This window comes from Eretmochelys imbricata, chromosome 5, assembly GCF_965152235.1.
Source record: "Eretmochelys imbricata isolate rEreImb1 chromosome 5, rEreImb1.hap1, whole genome shotgun sequence".
In the NCBI taxonomy this organism is placed as follows: Eukaryota; Metazoa; Chordata; order Testudines; family Cheloniidae; genus Eretmochelys; species Eretmochelys imbricata.
Window position 1 is genome coordinate 99,321,869 of NC_135576.1, and position 20,393 is coordinate 99,342,261.

General features: G+C 41.8%; 1 protein-coding gene across 2 annotated transcripts in view; it reads left to right on the plus strand.

Moving 5' to 3' along the window:
- PTAR1 (protein prenyltransferase alpha subunit repeat containing 1) overlaps window positions 1–20,393 on the plus strand; it is a 55,877-nt gene that overhangs the window by 22,150 nt on the left and 13,334 nt on the right. For both annotated transcript variants that reach the window (XM_077817599.1, XM_077817600.1), the window contains exons 4-5: window positions 3,442–3,546; window positions 7,291–7,504. In XM_077817599.1, the coding sequence (XP_077673725.1) occupies window positions 3,442–3,546; window positions 7,291–7,504 (319 nt within the window). The remainder of the gene's footprint in view (window positions 1–3,441; window positions 3,547–7,290; window positions 7,505–20,393) is intronic.

Below are 20,393 nucleotides of genomic sequence, written 5' to 3' on the forward strand. Positions count from 1 at the left end.
GGCCAATATTCTGCCTTCTGACCAATGGCCGTTGCCAGGTGCTTCAGAAGGAATGAGCAGAACAAGGCAGTTATCAAGTAATCCATCCTGTGTCGTCCAGTCCCAGCTTCTGGCAGTCAGAGGATTAGGGACACACGAAGCATGGGATTGCATCTGACCATCTTGGTTTATAGCCATTGAGGGACCAATCCTCCATGAACTTATCTCCATTCTTTTTTTTTAACCCATTTATACTTTTGACCTTCACAACATCCCCTGCCAATGAGCTGAACAGATTGATCGTACATTGTGTTAGTTTTAAACCTGCTGCCTATTGTGTTATGTGATGGGTAAATAACACTTCCTATTCACTTTCTCCATGCCATTCATGATTTTATAGACCTCTGTCATATCCCCACTTAGTCGTCTTTTTCTCTTTCCTGTCTTTTTTTTAATCTCTCCTCATATGGAAGTTGTTCTATACACCAATAATTTTCATTGCCTTTCTCTGCACCTTTTCCAATTATAATATATCTCTTCTGAGATGGGGTGGCCACAACTTCACACAGTATTCAAAGTGTGGGCATACCATGGATTTATATAGTAGCATTTTGATATTTACTGTCTTATCTATCCCCTTACTAATAGTTCCTAATATTGTTAGCTTTATTTCTGCCACTGCACAGTGAGTAGATGTTTTCAGAGAACTATCCATAGAGACTCCAAGATCTTTCTTGAGTGGTAACATCTAATTTAGATCTTGGCATTTTGGATGTATAGTTGAGATTGTTTTCCAATGTGCATTATTTTGCACTTATCAGCATTTAATTTTATGTACTATTTTGTTGTCAAGTCACTCAGTTTTGTGAGATCTCTTTGCAGTCAGTTTTGGACTTACCTATCTTGAGTAATTTTGTATCATCTGCAAACTTTGCCACCTCACCCTTAAGCCTTTTTTCCAGATCATGTATGAAAATGTTCAACACACAGATCCCAGTACGGATTCTTGGACTACCCTGCTAATTACCTCTCTCTCATGAAAATTGACCATTCCTACTCTTTGTGCCCTATCTTTTAACCAGTTATCTAGGCATGAGAAGACCTTCCCTTTTTATCCCAGGACTGCTTACTTCGCTTAAGAGCCTTTGGTCTGGTACCTTGTCAAAGGTTTTCTGAAAGTCCAAGTACTCTATATCAACTAAATCACCTTTGCCCACATGCTTGTTGACACCCACAAAGAATTCAAATAGATTGGCGAGGCATGATTTTCCTTTACAAAAGCTATGTTGACTCTTCCCCAACTTATCAGATACATAGCTGTACATGATAATTTTGTTCTTTGTTGTAGTTTCAACTAGTTTGCCTGGTACTGAAGTTAGGCTTACCAACCTGTAATTGCCAAGATTGCCTCTGGAGCCTTCTTTAAAAATCTGCATTACATTAGCTATCCTCCAGTCACCTGGTAAGCGATAGGTTACAAACCAAAGGTAATAATTCTGCAGTTTCATATTTGAGTACCTTCAGAACTCTTGGGTGAATATCATCTGGTTCTAGTGACTTACGGTATAATTTATCAATGTGTTGCAAAACTTACTCTACTTACACCTCAGTCTGGGACAGTTCCTCAGATTTGTCACCTAAAAAGAATGGCTTAGGTGTAGGAATCTCCCTCACATCAACTGCAGTGAAGACTGCTGGAAAGAATTCATTTAGCTTCTACACAATGGTCATGTCGTCTTTGAGATAGCTAGGCAAAAGGATAGAAAATATAAGAATATGAAACATAGGTGAGGGACCGTAAGAGCAATAAATAAAGTTGGTCTTAGAGCAGGGGAGGTTGGTTGTGTGGGTGGGTGGATGGAACTGGGCCCGCAGATATAGCTCCTGATCCAGCAAACATTTAAAGGCAGGCTCAACTTTAAGGACATTGACATGAGTAATTCCATTCTAGAATGTGAGACCATGCTCATTTGCTTAAAGTTAATCATATGCTTAAGGCTTTGCTGGATTGGGGCCATAGTGTAAAAATACAGTTGCAGGTTTGGACCTGGGAGATAACAGTAAAGGGGATAGTGAGGGGATACTGTTTTTCTTGCAGCCACATCTTATTGTAACATGGTATGCTTTTAATCCTGAAACAGGGGACGGTAATGGGAAGAAGGAGAAAAAAGAAAGGGGTGCTCTCTTTTCTGTCCCATCAGTTAAGCCATCCTATGCCATACTTTCCCCTTTTTTCCATCCTGTTCTGAAGTAGCTGTCCTAGTTTCTCATTTAAAAGATCTGGTTGTTCTAGAAATAACTGACTTCATTTACTAGTGCTGTCACATTGACATCTTTTAGAATGAAAATTTTCAACCTCCTTTCATTCTTTAGTTATGCATGGGGGAATTAAATCAGACCTCTGTGGAAATACGTTAGGCATTTTTTTCTTTACTTTCATTGAACTACTCATTCTTATCTAAGCATATGCTTAAGGGTTCTCAGTGCTCCCAGTGCTCAGGTCTCCCAGTGCTCAGAATCGAGCTTTGTGCCGGCAGCACCTCATTGCTATGCAGGTGTCTGGACTGATATGAAATCCATATAGCTTCAGGCTTCTCAAAGATTTCACCATAATGTGTCTGTCTCACAAGTGTGCAGGGGAGGGGTTGTGACAGACAGGATGAGAATTAAGGTTTGGGAAGTCTTTTACTAAATATTATGTTAACGAGTAACTAAACCTAGAATTGTCTGGCTTTCCAAATTGATTTTAAAAACCAGCAAAAACAACCCTACAGTAACTTTTAATTGAGATATATAATTTTTTTTTTTTGGCCTCTAAGTTAGTGATTCCTAATACCAACCTTAAACCCTGTTTCAATCTGTTTATATTTGTGTAGAGAATTATTTCATTAAGATGCTTTTAAAATGTAAAATAATAGTGATGCTACTGTCTTGAATCACAATAGTAATTTCATGAGTGCTTGTCTTTTGTAGCTTTTAATTATCAATTACATATATGTAACTTCTGTTGACATCAGTGAAGCTTGCTTGTGCATAACTGTCTTTTTGAAATGTGTATATCTTATGGGAAGGCTTTGGAAGATAGCTCTAGGGTGTTTAAAATTAACCTTAATCAGTCAAAAAATTGTTTTGTATGCCAATGATAGCACATGTTAAGTTTTCTACTGCAAAATATTGTGCAACTCAGGAACAGATCCACTTTGTAAAGTTGGGTCATCATTTCAGGATGAATTACCATGGACAGAAATGTAGACCGTTTGTCCAATTCAAAACGTAGAACACAGATTTTTACTTTGAAAACACTCTATCTTGTTACAGTAAAATGGCTTTATCAATTGTTGAAGTTTTTGTAATTTTTAAGGTTTATATTCTGGATATCATAGTTGGCTGTATTATGTTTCAAAGAAAATGACATGCACCCTTAAATTAGGTGTACAAATGGAATGTTTTTTTCTTTCGCAGGAAAGAACTAATATTATCTGGCACTTTAAGTCCAGTTAAGGATTTACATCTTGGAAAACTGGCATTAACTAAGTTTCCGAAAAGCCCAGAAACATGGATTCACAGGTTTCTCTTTTTTTCTCTTCCCTTTCCTTCCCTTCCCTCCCCGCCTTCCCCCCCAATATATTTTCATACTTCTATCTGAGTTTGGGGTAGGGAAGCTGGTGAATGGAGGCAAGCATCTGGAAACAGCAGATTTCCAAACAATCTAGTGTAAAATTCATTGCTTTTTTTTTTTTTTTTTTTTAAGAATCTGATCAACTATGTGTAGGACTTAGTGTTCAAGTCAAATATGTGTTTCTGCATGTTACATGTCTTTTAATATAACTAGAGTGGTGTGTAATTTTTTCTTCGTTTTGTATTCCCAGTGTGACTGCTTGAAAATTGCCATCAAATTAATGCTAGGTTTTCCATATTTTACTTTTTTTTATTTGCCATTAACCTGTTTATATTGTAGACCTGCCAGAGAACCAGGATACATTAAAAAATAAATTTTGTAATTGTAGCTAGGTTATATCCCATTACTGTACTCTGATATTTTTCCTTATGACTATATTTTCACCAGCCATGGGATTATGCAATGACAATGTCTCCCTTACTGAGCAATAACAAAAGGTATTTTTCTAAAATAAAAAAGCAACCCAGTGCTCAGTCAAATGCATCAAATCCCAAATGCCTCGGGATGGCTCCCACACTCCTGGTGGTGTTTGGGGCTGGTGACGCCTGATGCCTGCAGGCATATGGTAGGGGAAGGATGTAGTTCTGGCCCAGTGGAGCAGAGACCCTAGCCAGATCTGCGAGAAGTTGTTGTCCTTGTCCCTGGCTGTGGAGGAGGTCACCCCACTGCTGAATGGCTCTGTCCCTGACCACAAGCCATTCAGCAGTGATGTGGTGTCCCCTGCAGCCAGGGATAGTTCCTCCTCATGGCACTGACTAGGGGTCTCTACTACACCCCACCGGGAGCCCAGCCTTCCTCAGACCTTGTGCCTTCAGGGATCCAGTGTCACTGGCCCTGTAACCATGCAGGGAGCCCTCTGCAGCTCTGTTGTCACAGCCTCATCCACTCACTCACTATCTAGGAGTGTCAGAGCCATTCCCAGGCAGAAACTGTTCAGCAATGGGGTGGACTTCCCTTTGAGGTGGGGGCTCCTCCTCCTTCTTACAGTCCTGACCAGGGGTCTCTGCTCCACTGTGCCAGGACAACTGCAGCCTCCCCCACATGTTGTACTCTGGTGTCCTCAGCCACACAGAGAGTTCCCTGCAACCGTAGTGTTAATACTGCCCTGTCCCCAACCCTACCCACCACAGCTGTAAAAATGAAAATCAAAAGAAAATCTTAAAAGTAAAAATAGAAAAAAATTGAATTCTGCCAGGATTAGTTACACACATGCACGCACACATCCCTTTCTGGTATTTTGCTTTAATAGTGTTGGTGTGGAACCAGAATTGAAGAATTTAATTGTAGTTATGCTGGTTTTTAACTTTCTAATCCTGCAATTTCTTTTTACCACCTCTACTTTATTCACGCTATTTGACTGCTTTGCTTTATGTAACTATATTATACAGAATGAAAAGGAAGGTAGATGTGATGGAGAGGAGAGAAATAAGTTGCAAGTGCCATGATTTAGTGATAGCTGCCTCAAACTCCTTCATGTTAGACAATGCTGGACTATTAACTGCACCATGTAATATATAATGTACCTGAAGTCAAGTATGTCGTTCTCAAACAGTGACATTCTTAAGAAATAAAGAAAAGTCAGGTGTTCCTTCACACACATTTTTGCCCTTCACATTTAGTATTAAAAGTTATTTACCTGGAAATAAAGAATCAGAAGTTAGTTATTTTATGCTTTATTTATGTTAAAGGAATGACTCTTTGGCCATTTAATTTTCCTGCATAAACAGATTTTGTCTCTCATTTTGTGTCTTTGTCACTCACTATGTCCCACTTTTGCATTTTGGCACTTTGAGGTATGTGAGCAGCAAAAAAAACATGTTTGGATATCATAGGTTTTGCTGCATTTGTGACATGGATCTGCTCTTCTAAATGAAGTAATCAAAGATTGTGGTTTGACCTGCTGCCCTCCTTCAGCTACAGTGAATGTCATATCAGAAGCAAACTTACAAATAACAGGCGTGATCCAGTGTTCTTGATCTCAGATTAGAGAGGCAGTCAATTTAAAAATCACATTCCCCTCTCAAAATTTTATCTACTATTGTTTTCTAAGTAACAGCCAAGGTTACTGAATGATATTTATATATAGTTAGTTTTTAATGTTTCTCCTATACAGTATTTGGTCAGCAAGTTTCCTCTGTTCTTGACGTGGGTTTTGCACACACTAATCGGGGGAGAGAGACATTCTTAAAAAAGAAGCGGGGGGGACAGGGCAGGAGAATGTAAAATAACAAAAGTTGGCAGAAAGACTGTGGAGCAGATGGAGTACCTGAAACCACTTTTGTTAAACCAGTTAGATTTCAAGTTGATGCTGTCACTTAGTGAGTTTTATACAATTTTGTAATCTTATGAATAAGCTATTTTTGACTGGTTAACTTTAATTTTTAAAGCTTTATTAAGGAAAAAGTTCACCTTTCTTCAAGCAGATGGAATGACATTGTGTTGGCTCACTGTCATTTCAAATGCTACCAAAGTGGATAAAAGGGAGTAACTTTTTCGGTCTCAGATGTTAAAGCTTGTAGGTCCTGATCGAGAGTTCCACTCAGCTTTCCATAGAATCCCCTCTTGCAGCACTGTCTGTTTACATGCTGTCGTTGACCATCCTATGTCTGCAATACCTTTTTTAATAAAAGATATTTGAAATTAATTTGATAGGACAAATATACTTGTTAGCAGCTTTACTTTGACACAAAGGTTGTCTAAGCAGTCAGTACATCTATTGTAGTTTTGAGGCAGTGACTTTCTTAAAATGCAATTCTACTCTAAAGTGCCTATTACAAATAAAATACAATGGGGGAATCTGTTTGTCTCAACAATTTACTAATTTCCTAGTAAAAAGGTGTTTTTTTTCCTAACTGCTAGCCCAGCAATCTCTGCCTGGGACCTCCGAGTTAAGCTGGGTTTCTTTTATTTATTCCTTCTATATCATCACCAGTAATAAAGGGTTCTGCAGGAGAAATTGATGCCTGTGTACGTCCATTGCTTTCAGTGAGATAGCACAAGTGTAACTGATTGGAAATTAGTAAACAGTTCTGTTAATGATACACAAGAAGAAATAGAATCCCATTCAATTGCTCTTAGCTGTAGTGACTCTGCGGGGCTAACGAGTGAAAAGCAGTGAAGTCTTTTTTTCTTTTGTGACTAAAGTCAGTAGATATAACTGAATCCACACAGGGTGCAGATCTGTTGAGTAAGAAGGTATTTGTACATAATCCCTTTTCAGCATAAAACCTCAACACGATGGATGTCTTGTGAAAAGGGAATTCTTCAAAATCTTATTTAAATATTCCATGATTTTTTTTGGTGAATTTTGCATATTCAGTTATTTTGGTAACTTTTTTTTTATTGACTTCCCCAAATTCTCAAGATTGGATATGACCAATAACCATAAATAAAAAAGAGAGCTGAAGTTAGACACTGTTAAATGTGTCCATTAACTGAAGACTTTCTGTATCTGAATAACTCACAGGTTTTATGTTTAGTCTGTTTCTTCCCCCAACCTCCAGTTTACCCTGAATTAAGATGATGGAAAACTCCACATATTTTGGTCAATTTATATAGTGAAATAAGGAACAAAATGTTTTTTTCTCTTAAAACTGCTTTTGCATTGTTAACCCTCTACACCATTTAACCAGACGATGGGTGCTGCAACAACTAATTCAGGAAAACTCCTTGCCAACTCTTGTAACTAAAGGGAACTTGGGAACAATGCCTGTGGAAAGAATTCAACGATTAGTGCAGGAGGAAATGGATGTCTGCTGTGAAGCTGCTGGGAGATACCCAAGCAACTACAATGCCTGGTCCCACCGTATCTGGATTTTACAGCGTTTGGGAAAGCTGGATGTCAAGGTACAATACTGGAATGTATAAACGCCTAAGCAGAATTTATACATTTTAAATCTGGATCATCATAAAGCAATGTGCTGTGAAAGAGGTGGTGTTAAACTGATGTACACAATTAATGCTTTAGAAGAATAAGCATTCCAGGGACAAGGACTGTTCTGTTGCTTTGTCATGTTCTGATCAATATAACTTTCACCCATCTGTTGGTGCTTAATTGATAGAGGGTAAATGAGAGTCTGGGAGATGAAGCAGAGGCCTGAGCATAAATTCTGTGCTGGTGTAATCTGTAAGAGCCCATTAGAACAAAAGAGATTATGCAACAGATGTCATTCCAATACTCTTAATATTCCCCTTTTAGTTTCACTACCAGTGTTCTTTCATGTCATTTTGTGATGTCAGAATGTGTGCATAGAGGACTAGTATAGGATAAAGAGACCAGGCAATTCAGAAACAGAAAAGTGGTGCTTATAAGCATTTTCATGAAATTCAAGGACACCCTTCATCCCAGTTTATGCTGAGTTTAATAAATCAGCAATACATCAAACGGGCAGAACAGACTAACTGGCCTTAAATATGCCTTATCAACTTCAGTGGTGATGTCTTGTGAAAAATCTTCTAGTTGCACCTCAGGCATGTCCATATGGTTCATCCAAAAATGGAATGCACTGAAGGCCTACAGGAAGGTGAAGTTGTTGACATGTGACATAATCTAAAATAAAAAGTACAATTTTCTAATTACTTTTACACTGTGATTTCTCAGCTGTAAGGTGAGTTCAATGCCTTTATTATGCTGATGCTCTGACCTTCCGTGGTAGCTGTTCCTGACTCTGCATTCTTTCACTACCATCACCTCATCTGTGTGGGTTCTATTTTTATTTTTATTTGAGAGGAGAGTGCTGACTGTGTAGAACCACAAAATCTGTTCTGGGCCTATCACTGGCAGCCTGGGAGGTCATTTTGCTTATACTTTTTCACCTGAGAACATTTTTAAAAAACTGTACGTATTCCATAATAACCTGAAAAGTGTGAGGTAGTCAGACCATCCAGCAGCTCTCCCATCTGTCTCTCAAATAAAAGGTGGGTGTGCAAAATTCAGAACTACGGAATTTGGGGGGTTTATTCATCAGGAATTGAGGACTCTTAGACAAGCCCTTGATGGCTGTATTTTGTGTGTGTGTGTGTCTGTTTTTTTAAATTTCAGTGCAACTAAGTGGCAGAGGTTGTTTGAAGGACGGGGCACCATCTCAAATGCTTTTGCAGCTACTGTTCTCATAGCTGTAGACTATCAAAATAGGTAAAGAGAGAGGCTGCAGCTTGACACAAGTAGCTCTCCTTGGATTTAGAATTTGTCTGGTGTTTCCATTCGTGTACAGCTATGTGAATTGCACTGAGCAATGGCAATTCACAAATAATTATGGCCGTGAAGGAAACGCAGGTCACACACCAGCTCATTTTTATTTTTTGTTTTAAATTTATGTTCTGAAACTCCCTCTTCCCTTTGCCTTCCATCCATCTTTGCAATCATCCCAGTTTCCCTACTGGTCTCCTTTTAATCCTTAGGAAAGATCTTTATGCTGATCCCAGAATCCTTTGTGACAATTGCTGATGCAGCACTTCAGAGGCATTATTGCCATGCTGCATTAGAGGTGTTTGTGGGAACTAGGGGGGCTGTTAAACTTGAGGGAGAGAGAGAACGAGGGAGGTTGGAAGTCTCAGGACATACCTATAATCTAGGGAATGTAAATACATAGAATTGTAAAAAGGACATTTTCAATTTGATGTATTTGTGCATGAACACCCTGAAAAGAATTAACGAAAAGAAAAGATAAGTGGGGAAAAAAGGAGACCTGACACTCCCCCCTTCCTCCCCATAAAGGACCATAATTTTGTAGGGTTTTTTTCTAATTTTGTACCTTTGATCAGTTAAATGTAATTAATTCACTGTGAATGCCAATTATAATATTTAAATGTAAACCTGCCTGATTGTGACCAAAAATTAGGTAGCTAGAACTCTTCATATTTGGTTTGGTTGGTTTGTTACCCTCACAACTACTAGCACCTGCAGTTTTGCATCCAAGTTGAGGCTCCTTGAAAAATTTAGCCCAAAAATATTATTATTAACATTTACAATATTGTAAACTGTCCTAGAAAGCTGTTGGGTTTTTTAATTATATTTTTTCTAAATCTAGAACGTTTTGAAGCTCATTCTAATATACTTTATTCTTCGAAGGGTAAAAAAATCTCAGGGTACAGTTTGGCCGTAAATGTAGTTGATGTTACAAAATTATAACCAGCGCTTCAGTCTCATTCACTAAAAGGTAAATATTGTCTGTCTTTGATCCTAAAAATCTCACTTTATTTTATTTTTTAAATTAAAAAAAAAAAAAAGCTTAGAGTTTACCCAATAACCCTACTACAGGCTTTAAATATATTATCTGCTTGCAGAATTAAATCATTTGTACACATGGCTCACAGTAAGAGATGGTAACTCAAATGGCTCAGTCCTACAGAATATATGTGATTTAGGTTATGCGGGCTGGCTTTGTGATGGATTGACCTAGTCAGCAAAAAGGCCATTGTAATGAGGTAGAGTACCCTGCATGCAGGTCTTTCTCTTAATGACTAACTTTGTCTGGTATTAGAATTCTGAAATGCAGAATTCTTTTTGCTGGCTCTATCTGACATCTGGTCAAGTGAGTCTTACTAACTTCAACCTAGGATATAAAAGAGGTTGGGGGCATCTCTCTGGGGCATAAAGAAAGGTTCTCAGAATAACCAAATACGGGAGGAAGCTGAGATTTATGTGGTGGCAGTGGTGTTTATAGTAACAAAGGCAAATGCTAAGATGGGGATAAACTCACTCCATTTCTGTTGTATCTATTCTCTGTTTGGAGCAGGATGGAAGCTCCTTGTACTTGTCTTACCATGGAAGACAAAAAAGAGAAGCTTCCCCCATCAAAGCTAGTCAGTCAAGGAGCTGCAGATACCTTCTCACTTTGGTTAGCTGGAGAATAACTCATCTCTTGTGGTGAATGGTAAAGGATGCATTGAACATTATACCTTTAAACACAATTGTCTTTGGTGATCAGTCTAGACATAATCTTGGGCTCTCAGAGAATTGGATGGTAACAAAAGATTGTTTAGCCTTCATCAATGCTTGAGTTCTGTTGCCTCCAATTACTTCTTAGATAGACTCCACAACAGTGGAAGATCCTTGCTATGTTCTACAGACAGTGGGTTTTCTAGGTAGGTCTCAAGAGGCTTGGGGAACTTTTTTTTTTTTTTAATCTTTCATTTTAAGTAAAAAGTCTGATCATCTCATAAAACTTAGTCAAATGCAGTGTGCACAGCACAGGCACAAATTACTTAAAAGGTTGGGTTTTCTTAAACAGCTCTTGAGGCTGCCATTGCTTTTAGCAAAAATTTCTAAAACTACAGATTACATCTGCCAGAGAGAGGAAGGATGGATGGTCTTGTGGTTAAAGCATAGGACTGGGAGTCAGGAGTTCAGGCTTCTATTCCTGACTCTGCCACAGATTTTCCTGTGTGACTGTGGGCAAGTCATTTTAATCTCTCTGTGCTTCAAATTTGTTGATCTGTAAAATGAGAATGTAAACTCTCTTTTCCAAATGAGCTAGGCAAAGCACATTGAGATCCTCTGGTGGAAAGCACAACAGAAGCGTTTTTATCCTGTCTGGTTTTCTAGTATGTCTGTAGTACAGAATCATACTGCACAGTGTGTGCACAGATTTTTCTTCTGAGGAGCCATGTTTTAATAATCAGAGCTGGAAGAAGAGGAAGAGACTTTAACAGTAGTGATTCTGTAGGTGGGGAAGAGTTGGTTTGGGCAGGGGTGCAACCTTTCAGAAGTGGTGTGCGGAGTCTTCATTTATTCCCTCTAATTTAAGGTTTTGCATGCCAGTAATACATTGAAATGTTTTTAGAAGGTCTCTTTCTATAAGCCTTTAATTTATAACTAAACTGTTGTTGTATATAAAGTAAATAAGGTTTTTAAAATGTTTAAGAAGCTTCATTTAAAATTAAATTAAAATGCAGAGCCCCCCAGACCGGTGGCCAGGACTGAGGCAGTGTGAATGCCACTGAAAATTAGCTCACGTGCTGCCGTCCCCTGGACTAGTGCAAGGAACTCTGATTATGCCTAACAGACACATCCAGAGACCTTTGTTGTAAATGAAAAGGCTCCCACTGACTTCAGTTAAATTAAAGTTTCCAGATGGAGAAAATATAGAGATTAAATCCTTTAAAGAAGCTTATCATGTAGTTCTAGATGCATTTTTATGTGATGTTGAAGTAGAAGAAGCCAGATTTACCAATCTCTCCAGAAATCAGTTCTAGTTATTTAGAAATGTTTCCAAAAAATTGCATCTCTGACTGAACAGAAAACACATCAGTATTAGTATCGGCAAAAATTTATATATATCGTAAGTACAACTTCAGTGTTCTAGGTATTTCTTACAGTTCAGTTAAAAAGCCTGTCTGGAAATTCACTGGTTAGCCGCTTTAAATTATATAGTTGGGCTATTGAACACATTATTTGTAGGGCTGTCAAATGATTAAAAAAAAAGTTGCAATTAATCTCAGTTTTAATTGCACTGTTAAACAATAATAAATTTACATTGGTATTCTATTATAGATATTTTAGGATGTTTTTCTACATTTTTAAATATATTGATTTCAATTACAGAATACGAAGTGTACAATGGTCACCTTATATTTTTATTACAAATATCTGCACTGTAAAAAATTGAAAAATTATTTTTGTTTCACCTCATACAAGTACTATAGTGTAATCTCTTTATCGTGAAAGTGCATTCTACAAATGTAGATTTTTTTTTTTTTTTACTTCAGTCAAAACCAAAACAATGTAAAATTTTAGAGCCGACAAGTTGAAGCATAAAGGGGCATATGAATATTTAGCATATCTGGAATATAACAGGTTGGATTTGATTTAAATCACTAGTCAGGAAGACTCGATTTAATCATGGATTTCTACATAAAAGTGCATTCTTGTTGGTTTTTATAACCTTAATATATATAGGTTTCATATTTAGAAGGTACACTATGTCACTGGGAGGTGAACTATCTCCAATTCAACAAGTTAATCATTACTATTTGGAGGATTTTTTTGCCATGCTGTATTAGGAGGAGAACATCACCAGACAGACATTTAAATTGTTTTATTTAACTATTTCTCACCTTTCTTTCTCTCTTCCCTCCCACCCCCATCCTACCTACCTACCAACCAACCACATTTTTGCTGTTAAGAAACATGTTACCTCTGGAGACACAAATCCACAGTTTGAGAACTGCAAAACTAAGCATCTTTGATGGTATCTTCCAGACTGAGCACTGAGTCCCATTGGGTAGATAGAAAGATTAACCTAAATCTATACAGAAGCCCCTGGAACCCCATAAAATTGGGTTGCTAATCCATGAACTATTGAAACTCATTTACAAAACTTTTCTTAAAAATTACATGAATATATTGTCTCATACTATAGAATTAGAATTTATAATCTCTATTCCATGATGAGATATCTTTGAGCTATAATAGGTTTTTTCCTCAAAAAGCATTTTATCAAAAAAATCCTATTGATTTTTATCCACCCTGCATGTAAATAAATACCTTGCAGTGCCGGCTACAACAGTGCCATGCGAACGCCTGTTTTTGCTTTCAGGTGACTTTGTAAATAAGCAAGCAAATGTAAACAAACTTGTTTGTCATATCGATTGGCTGAACCAGAAGTAGGACTGAGTGGACTTGTAGCCTCTAAAGTTTTACATTGTTTTATTTTTGAGTGCAGTTATGTAAATAATAATTATACATTTGTAAGTTGCACTTTCATGATTGAGATTGCACTATAGTACTTGTATGAGGTGAATTGAAAAATACTATTTCTAATCTTTTTTATATTGCAATTATTTGTAATCAAATATAAAGTGAGCACTGTACACTTTGTATTCTGTGTTGTAATTGAAATCAATATATTTGAAAATGTAGAAAAACATCCAAAATATTTATAATATAAATTGGTATTTTATTTAAATTTAATTAAAACTGATCACACCTATTTTTTTAAGCTAGTCACATTTGTTTTGCATTAATCACTTGTGTTAACTGCAATTAATTGACAGCCCTAATTATTTGGTTTCTATCACAATCTATAGTCTAGTATTTAGAACATTATTTTATTGGTTGAAATTCTTTCCAGGAAAAAAGGGTTATTAAATCCCGTTTTAAAAGTGTTTGGTATCCATCAATGAGTAGCTTAGTAAATCAGATACATTCCACCAACATCTTCCTATACAGTGTGGTTTGCTTTTTTAACAGTAGCTCTCACTGTAAATCATCAATAGCCATCAATCTGTAAACATTCAAACAATGTCTTTTCCTTTTTGTGGAATGATGCACTTCCCGTATTTTGGCCCTCAAGTCTTTTTAACATATTATGAGAGACCTTGGAAGTAACTCCATTGTTGAAATGGCAGGACGCTTTCCATTGCAAATTCTATTTTTAAGATCTGCAGGTGAGCATATCTCCCATCTTTTTCAGAATGATACTCCCCTGAGTAAGGGGTGAAGAGAGGCCAGCCTCTGCTCAGGAGTCTAAATTTTCATTACTCAAATCCTGCACCTGATGTTCTCCCTCCCATTGAATATCAGTGGACTTCCTCTGATCACAATCCAGCCGCAGTATTTCAGATGTTCTCTGGTAATGTGTTACTACAGACTGATTGTATCCTGAATTAAATAGTATTTCTGTTGGTTCTAAATTTACTGGCCATTCATTTCACTGAAAGACTCAATGTCCCTCTTTTATATGGTAGCATGATAAAAAGGAAGGACTTTTCACTATATCCTTTATAATCATGTACACCTCATTCAAGCCCTGTAAGGTTTTTGACAGGCTAAGTACAACCTAGTTGTTCTCAATTTTTTCATGCTATCCCAGACAGTGAGTACATATCATATTTCAAGTTCTAGCAGATGAACAGAGGATGAATGTGAAGTATTTGGAGTTGTTCCTCCTGTGAAGGAGTTTGGAAGACTTTGTTTAGTAGTTTGCCACTCTCCCAGTAGGTAGAAGCAACTCCTCTGTTAGACTAGATTTTTTTTTTTCCCTCCCAACTTTTCACTAGCACTTTTTTTTAAAGCTGTCACTCTGTCCTCTTTAGGCCCCCATGGGATTTCAATCTTGTGCTAGACCCCTTCCACAGGTACTTCTTTCACATCCTTGAGGAAGGTCTCTGAGACTCCTTCCTTTGTAAAGAGTGGAAAAGCTACAAACGCTTTTGTAGTAGATGGTAAATAAGCAAATCTTAGTTCTTCGAGTACTTGCTCAAGTTGATTCCATTCTAGGTGTGCGTGTACCCATGTGCGCGCTCATGTGTCGTCCCTACGCCCTCTCAGTTTCTTCTTACTGCCTGTGGTGGTTATTTGGACCAAGGGCTAGCAGTTTTATCTCTTCTGACTTCAAGCCTTCGGACCTTGTAAATAGTTTGTTTATAGTAGTTAGTGTTAAATAGTTGTTAAGTGTAGTTAGAAGTTAGAGTTCCAGCAGGGACTTCACCCCAGGCAGGGCATACCCCAGTCTCCAGTGTTTAAGCCCTGCATGGACTGTAACAGGCCTATGCCTATAAGTGACCCTCCAAAGCAGGTCCCTCAAGTGCTTGGGGGAATCACATGTGAAGGACAAGTGTCATATTTGTAAAAAATTTTGACCCAGGATGCAGAAAGAGCAGGATATTCATTTGCGGGCTCTCCTCATGAAGGCAGCCCTTTGTCCAGCTTCCAGGCTATCTCGCCAAGACTCGCCTAGTAACTCGGCTTCAGTGCGCGGCACACAACCGGCACCAGGCTCCACGCAGGACTGCTCCCCGTTGCTGGTGCCAAAAAAGAAAACCAAGAAGCATGGCTCCCCAGCACTGACCAAGAAGGGCCATGGGCCATCGGGCAAAGGACTCAGTTCAGGGCCGCCCAGCCATGTGGGCATGCCTCCCGGGTTGGGGCCCTTAGCCCCTTAAAGGATCCACCACCGACTCCTGGGAGTGGTAGGGGACCCAAACTCCTGGCGGCATTCGACACCTTTTCAAACTCTCCCAGCACCGAGAGAACAGAGACCTCCACCCATGTCCCCACCATGCATGCCGCAGGAAATGGAAAAGGCTCCCCATGAGCGCAAGCCAGCCACTAAGACCCCTTGGGGTAGTAGAGTGCTGCCGATTCCCCCGAGGCAAGGCAGCGCTTTCCTCCTTGCCACAGATCTCCGGAGTTGCAGCCCAGATCCTCTGAAGCTTTCCCTCAATCACCAGCACCGCAATCACAGAATCCGCAGACTCAGCACAGATTGCCTAAGGGGAGGTGCCAATCTCCATATTGCTGGCTCCATTTGCCCTCCCACCAGTCATCCTCTCAGCGCAGATTTTGGTTGCCTGCCCTGGGGGAGCACTCCCTGTCGCGACTCCAGTCCCTCCCAGCACCAGTCGCCTTGATATCAACACCAATCCTCTCACTCCAGGCACCAGTCTCCAGCGGCGACTCCCAGCAGGCAGATGCAGGCATCGATGGCACCACTGTGGTCACTGGAAGGGGATTCCTCCAGCATGAAGGACAGTTCAGCCCCTCGCCCAGGCTCCACCAGTGCAATTGGACTCCTGAGGCTGCGTGGCCTTACTGGAGCACATGGGGCATGCCAGTCGTGTTGATGCCCCTTTCGCACCACTCACCTGCCGCTGCCTCAGAGCAAAAGTTGGTAGCATTGACGGCACCGGGCTTGGTGTTTGAGTCGCACTTGGAGATAGAGGAGACTGCACTCACTTCTAAACCTCCCTCTCCCATGGGAGAAGATGCCCTGGGGTCTTCCCCCTTGGTACAGTCACCAACTTCATCTCCAGACGAGACGGTCACGGGACCTTCGAGGGCCAGCCCGCCTGGCGACTTTAAAGAACACCAGGCCCTGCTTCGATAGGTGACAGAGAACTTGGGCCCATAGGTGGAGGAGATGGCCAAGCAGGCAGACACCTTGTTCAGTGTCCTCTCAGCCTACGGCCCAGCACGTGTTGCAGTACCAGTGCATGACGGGGTCCTCAAAATTGCCATGGTCTTCTGGCAAATCCAGTCTTCAATCCCTCACCTCCAAAGGGGCTGAAAAGAAGTATTGTCCCAGCCAACGGGTTCAAGAATCTTTTATACCCATCCAGCTCTGGGCTCACTGGTTGTCTGTGCGGCCAACAAAAAAGACAAGCAGGGGCACACCAGCTCAACTCCCAAAAATAAAGAGGCCAAAAGACTGGACCTTTGGGTGGGGGGAGATTTATTCCACTGCCAGCCTGCAATTCCAGGTGGCGAACCGTCAAGCCCTTTTGGGCAGGTACAATTTTAATTTATTGGACTCCCTCCATAAGTTTAAGGAGTCCCTCCCACAGGGTTTGGCTCATGAATTCAGCACCCTAGTGGAGGAAGGCAACGTGGCAGCTAGCTGCTCCCTCCAAATGGCGTGGGACGCGGTGGACTTGGCGGCTTGGATGGTCGCATTGGCAGTGGTTATGCGGTGCAGCTCCTGGCTTCAGACTGCTGGCATTTCCCAAGAGACGCAGACTTCGATCCAGAACCTCCCATTCATTGGGAATGGTCTCTTCTCTGAACAAACAGATGCGAGGCTGCATGGGTTGAAGGACGCTCGGGCCACCCTTCACTCACTGGGCATGCATATGCTGCAGTTTGCACAGAAGCAGTTCTGGTCGGCCCAGCTGCGAAGGCTTTGGCAGCCCCATCAGGGATCTGCTAGGAGAAGGGATAGAGACATGAGTTTTAGTTGTCACCACCCTTCTTCCTCCTGCTCACCCATGCAGCCCGGCCTGGCAAAGCAATCCCGGGGGCCAGAAGCGCTCATTTTGAAGATGTGCTCAAGAGTGACATCCCAGTCAATTCCCCGGATCCACCCTATTACTCCAGGCACTGGTCTCCAGCAGTGAGACCCGCTTTGTCTCTACCATTCGGCCTGGTTGTGGATCACCTCAGACTGTTGGGCGCTGGACATAGTATCTCGGGGCTATATCCTGCAATTTTCAGCTACCTCTCCCTCCTACTTTTTCCCGTCCCTCTTCTGTAGAGTGACCAGACAGCAAGTGTGAAAAATCAGGAGGGGTGGGGGTAATAGGAGCCTATATAAGAAAAAGACTCAAAAATCAGGACTGTCCCTATAAAATCGGGACATCTGGTCACCCTTCTCTTCAGGGAACTCTCTCACGAGCAACTCCTCATTCAAGAGGTCTAAAACCTCCTGTGCCTGCGGGCGGTGGAGAAGGTCCCTCGGGACATGAAAGGAGAAGGTTTCTATTCCAGCTACTTCCTAATTCCAAAGGCAAAGGCAGGCCACAGACCCATCCTGGACCTGCATCACCTCAACAAGTCTCAAAAAGTTGAAGTTTTGCATGGTCTCCCTGGCCTCCATCATCCCCTCCCTGGATCCAGGAGACTGGTACACCGCCCTATATTTGAAAGATACTTATTTCCATATTCCTAGGTCACAGACGCTTCCTCCATTTCGTAGTGGGTGGGCGCCATTTTCAATTTACAGCGCTACCCTTTGGCCTTTCATCGGCCCCCAGGGTGTTCACAAAATGTATGGCACCATTGGCTGCTTACCTAAGACACCAAGGAGTCCAGGGCTTTTCGTATCTCGACAACTGGCTCTCAAGGGCAGGTCTCGGGAGCAAGTGCAGAGGAGCCTCGATCTGGTGCATTCCACTTGTCGTGACCTGGGCCTGTTAATAAACAAGAAAAAAAAATCCACCTTAACGCCTGTCCAGCGAATAGAGGTCATTGGGGCGGTTCTCAACTCCACGCGAGCCAGAGCCTTCCTTCCAGAAGCGCGTTTTCAGGCCATGTTGGACCTGATCTCCCTTGTAAAGAGCCACCCGCTCACCTTGACTCACACCTGCCTGCGGCTGTTGGGCCACATGGCCGCATGTACATATATGGTCACCCATGCTCAGCTCCATCTCTGGTGCCTGCAAGCATGGCTGCCATCGGTCTACATTCCTAACAGGCATGAGCTAGACTGGGTAGTTAGGGTAACAGACCACATCAGGTTGTCCCTGGATTGGTGGTTGGACCCCAGGTCAGTGTTGGAGGGAGTCCCCTTCGCGTCCCCGTTGCTAACCCTGGTCTCTGATGCTTGGGATCTGGACCGGGGAGCCCGCCTGGGGGAGCTGAACACCTCCAGGGCTGCTGGTTGCAGGAGGATCTGGCCCTCCACATCAACGTCGGGGAGCTCAGAGCAGTTTCCCTAGCTTGCCAGGCATTCTTGCCCCACCTGAAGGGCAAGGTGGTGCAGGTCCTGATGGACAATGCAGCCATGATATTACATCGCCAGGCAGGGCGGTGCCAGGTCTTCACCCCTTTGTCAAGAAGATCTCTGCCTTTGGGATTTTTTGTGTGCGGCAAGCCGTTCATCTGATAGCAGCGCACCTGCGTGGAACCAGGACTGTCCTGGTGGAGCACCTCAGCAGCACTTTCTCCTCTTGCCACGAGTGGTCACTCCATCTGGAGGTGGTCAGCATAATCTTCCAGAGGTGGGTGACTCCTCAGGTGGACCTATTCACGTCCAGGCAGAACAGAAAATGCCACATGTTCGGTTCGATCCTGGGAATGGACAGGGGCTCCCTGTCAGACACCTTTCTCATTCCATGGTCGGGGGCACTGATGTATGCCTTCCCACCAGTGCCGCTGGTCCAGAGTCCATGTGAAGATCAGGCAAGACAGGGTGGAAGTTATCCTAATAGCCCCTGCATGGCCTTGCCAGTACTGGTTTGGCACGTTGCCAAGCCTTTACATAGCCGCCTGCCTACAACTGCCCCTTGGCCAGATCTGCTGTCACTGAACCATGACAGCCTTTTGCATCTGAACCTGGTGGCGCTGCACTGGACAGCTTGGCTACTGCGCGGCAAAGCACAGATGAACAGGCATCCTCGGCCCTTATCCAGCAAGGTAGCAGGAAACCCTCCACCAGAGCAACTTACCTGGCCAAATGGAAAAGATTCATGAGCTGGGCCTCGGAATGGCATATTCGGGCCAAGCAGGAGAGCCTAGATTATCTGCTGCACCTCGAAGTCCAAGGTTTGTCCCTGTCATTGATCAAGGTCCACCTGGCTGCTATCTTGGCTTTCCATCCTCTGTTCCAAGGTCAGTCCATCTTTGCTCATGTCATGTCACAGTTTTTGAAAGGTCTGGAGTGTCTCTACCCACACATCCGGGATTTCCTCCCCCACCCCAGGACCTGAATCTCGTTTTATCGAAGCTCTGGCTTTCTGCTCTCTCTCCTGGAAGGTCTTGTTCCTGGTCGCGATAATGTCGGCCCGCAGGATGTCCGAGATCAGGGTTCTTATTTCAGAGCCGTCCTATATGGTCTCCTACAAGGATAAGGTCCAGCTGAGACCGCACCCAGCGTTTCTGCCCCAGGTCGTTTCCAGTTTCATACTGGCCAGGACACACACTTGCCTGTTTTCTTTCCAAAGTCTTGTGCGTCAGATGAGGAGCACGGGCTACACACCCTGGACGTCAGGAGGGTGCTGGTCTTCCACATAGATAGAACAAGGCTGTTCCGTAAGTCAACACAGTTGTTCATTGCAATGGCAGACAGAATGAAAGGTTGCCCAGTGTCTGCTCAGAGGATTTTGGCCTGTATTATGGCCTGCATCTGCTACTGCTATAGGCTGGCGAAAGAGCCTCCAAGATTCAGAAGTCTGGTCCACAAATAGAGTTATTTTGTATGTAACAATGTCATTTAAACATTTTCTTTTGCCTATGAATTAGTATTCTAAATTGGAAAGTTGTGTATAATGAGGTAATTATTGTGGGAAAGTGTTTATT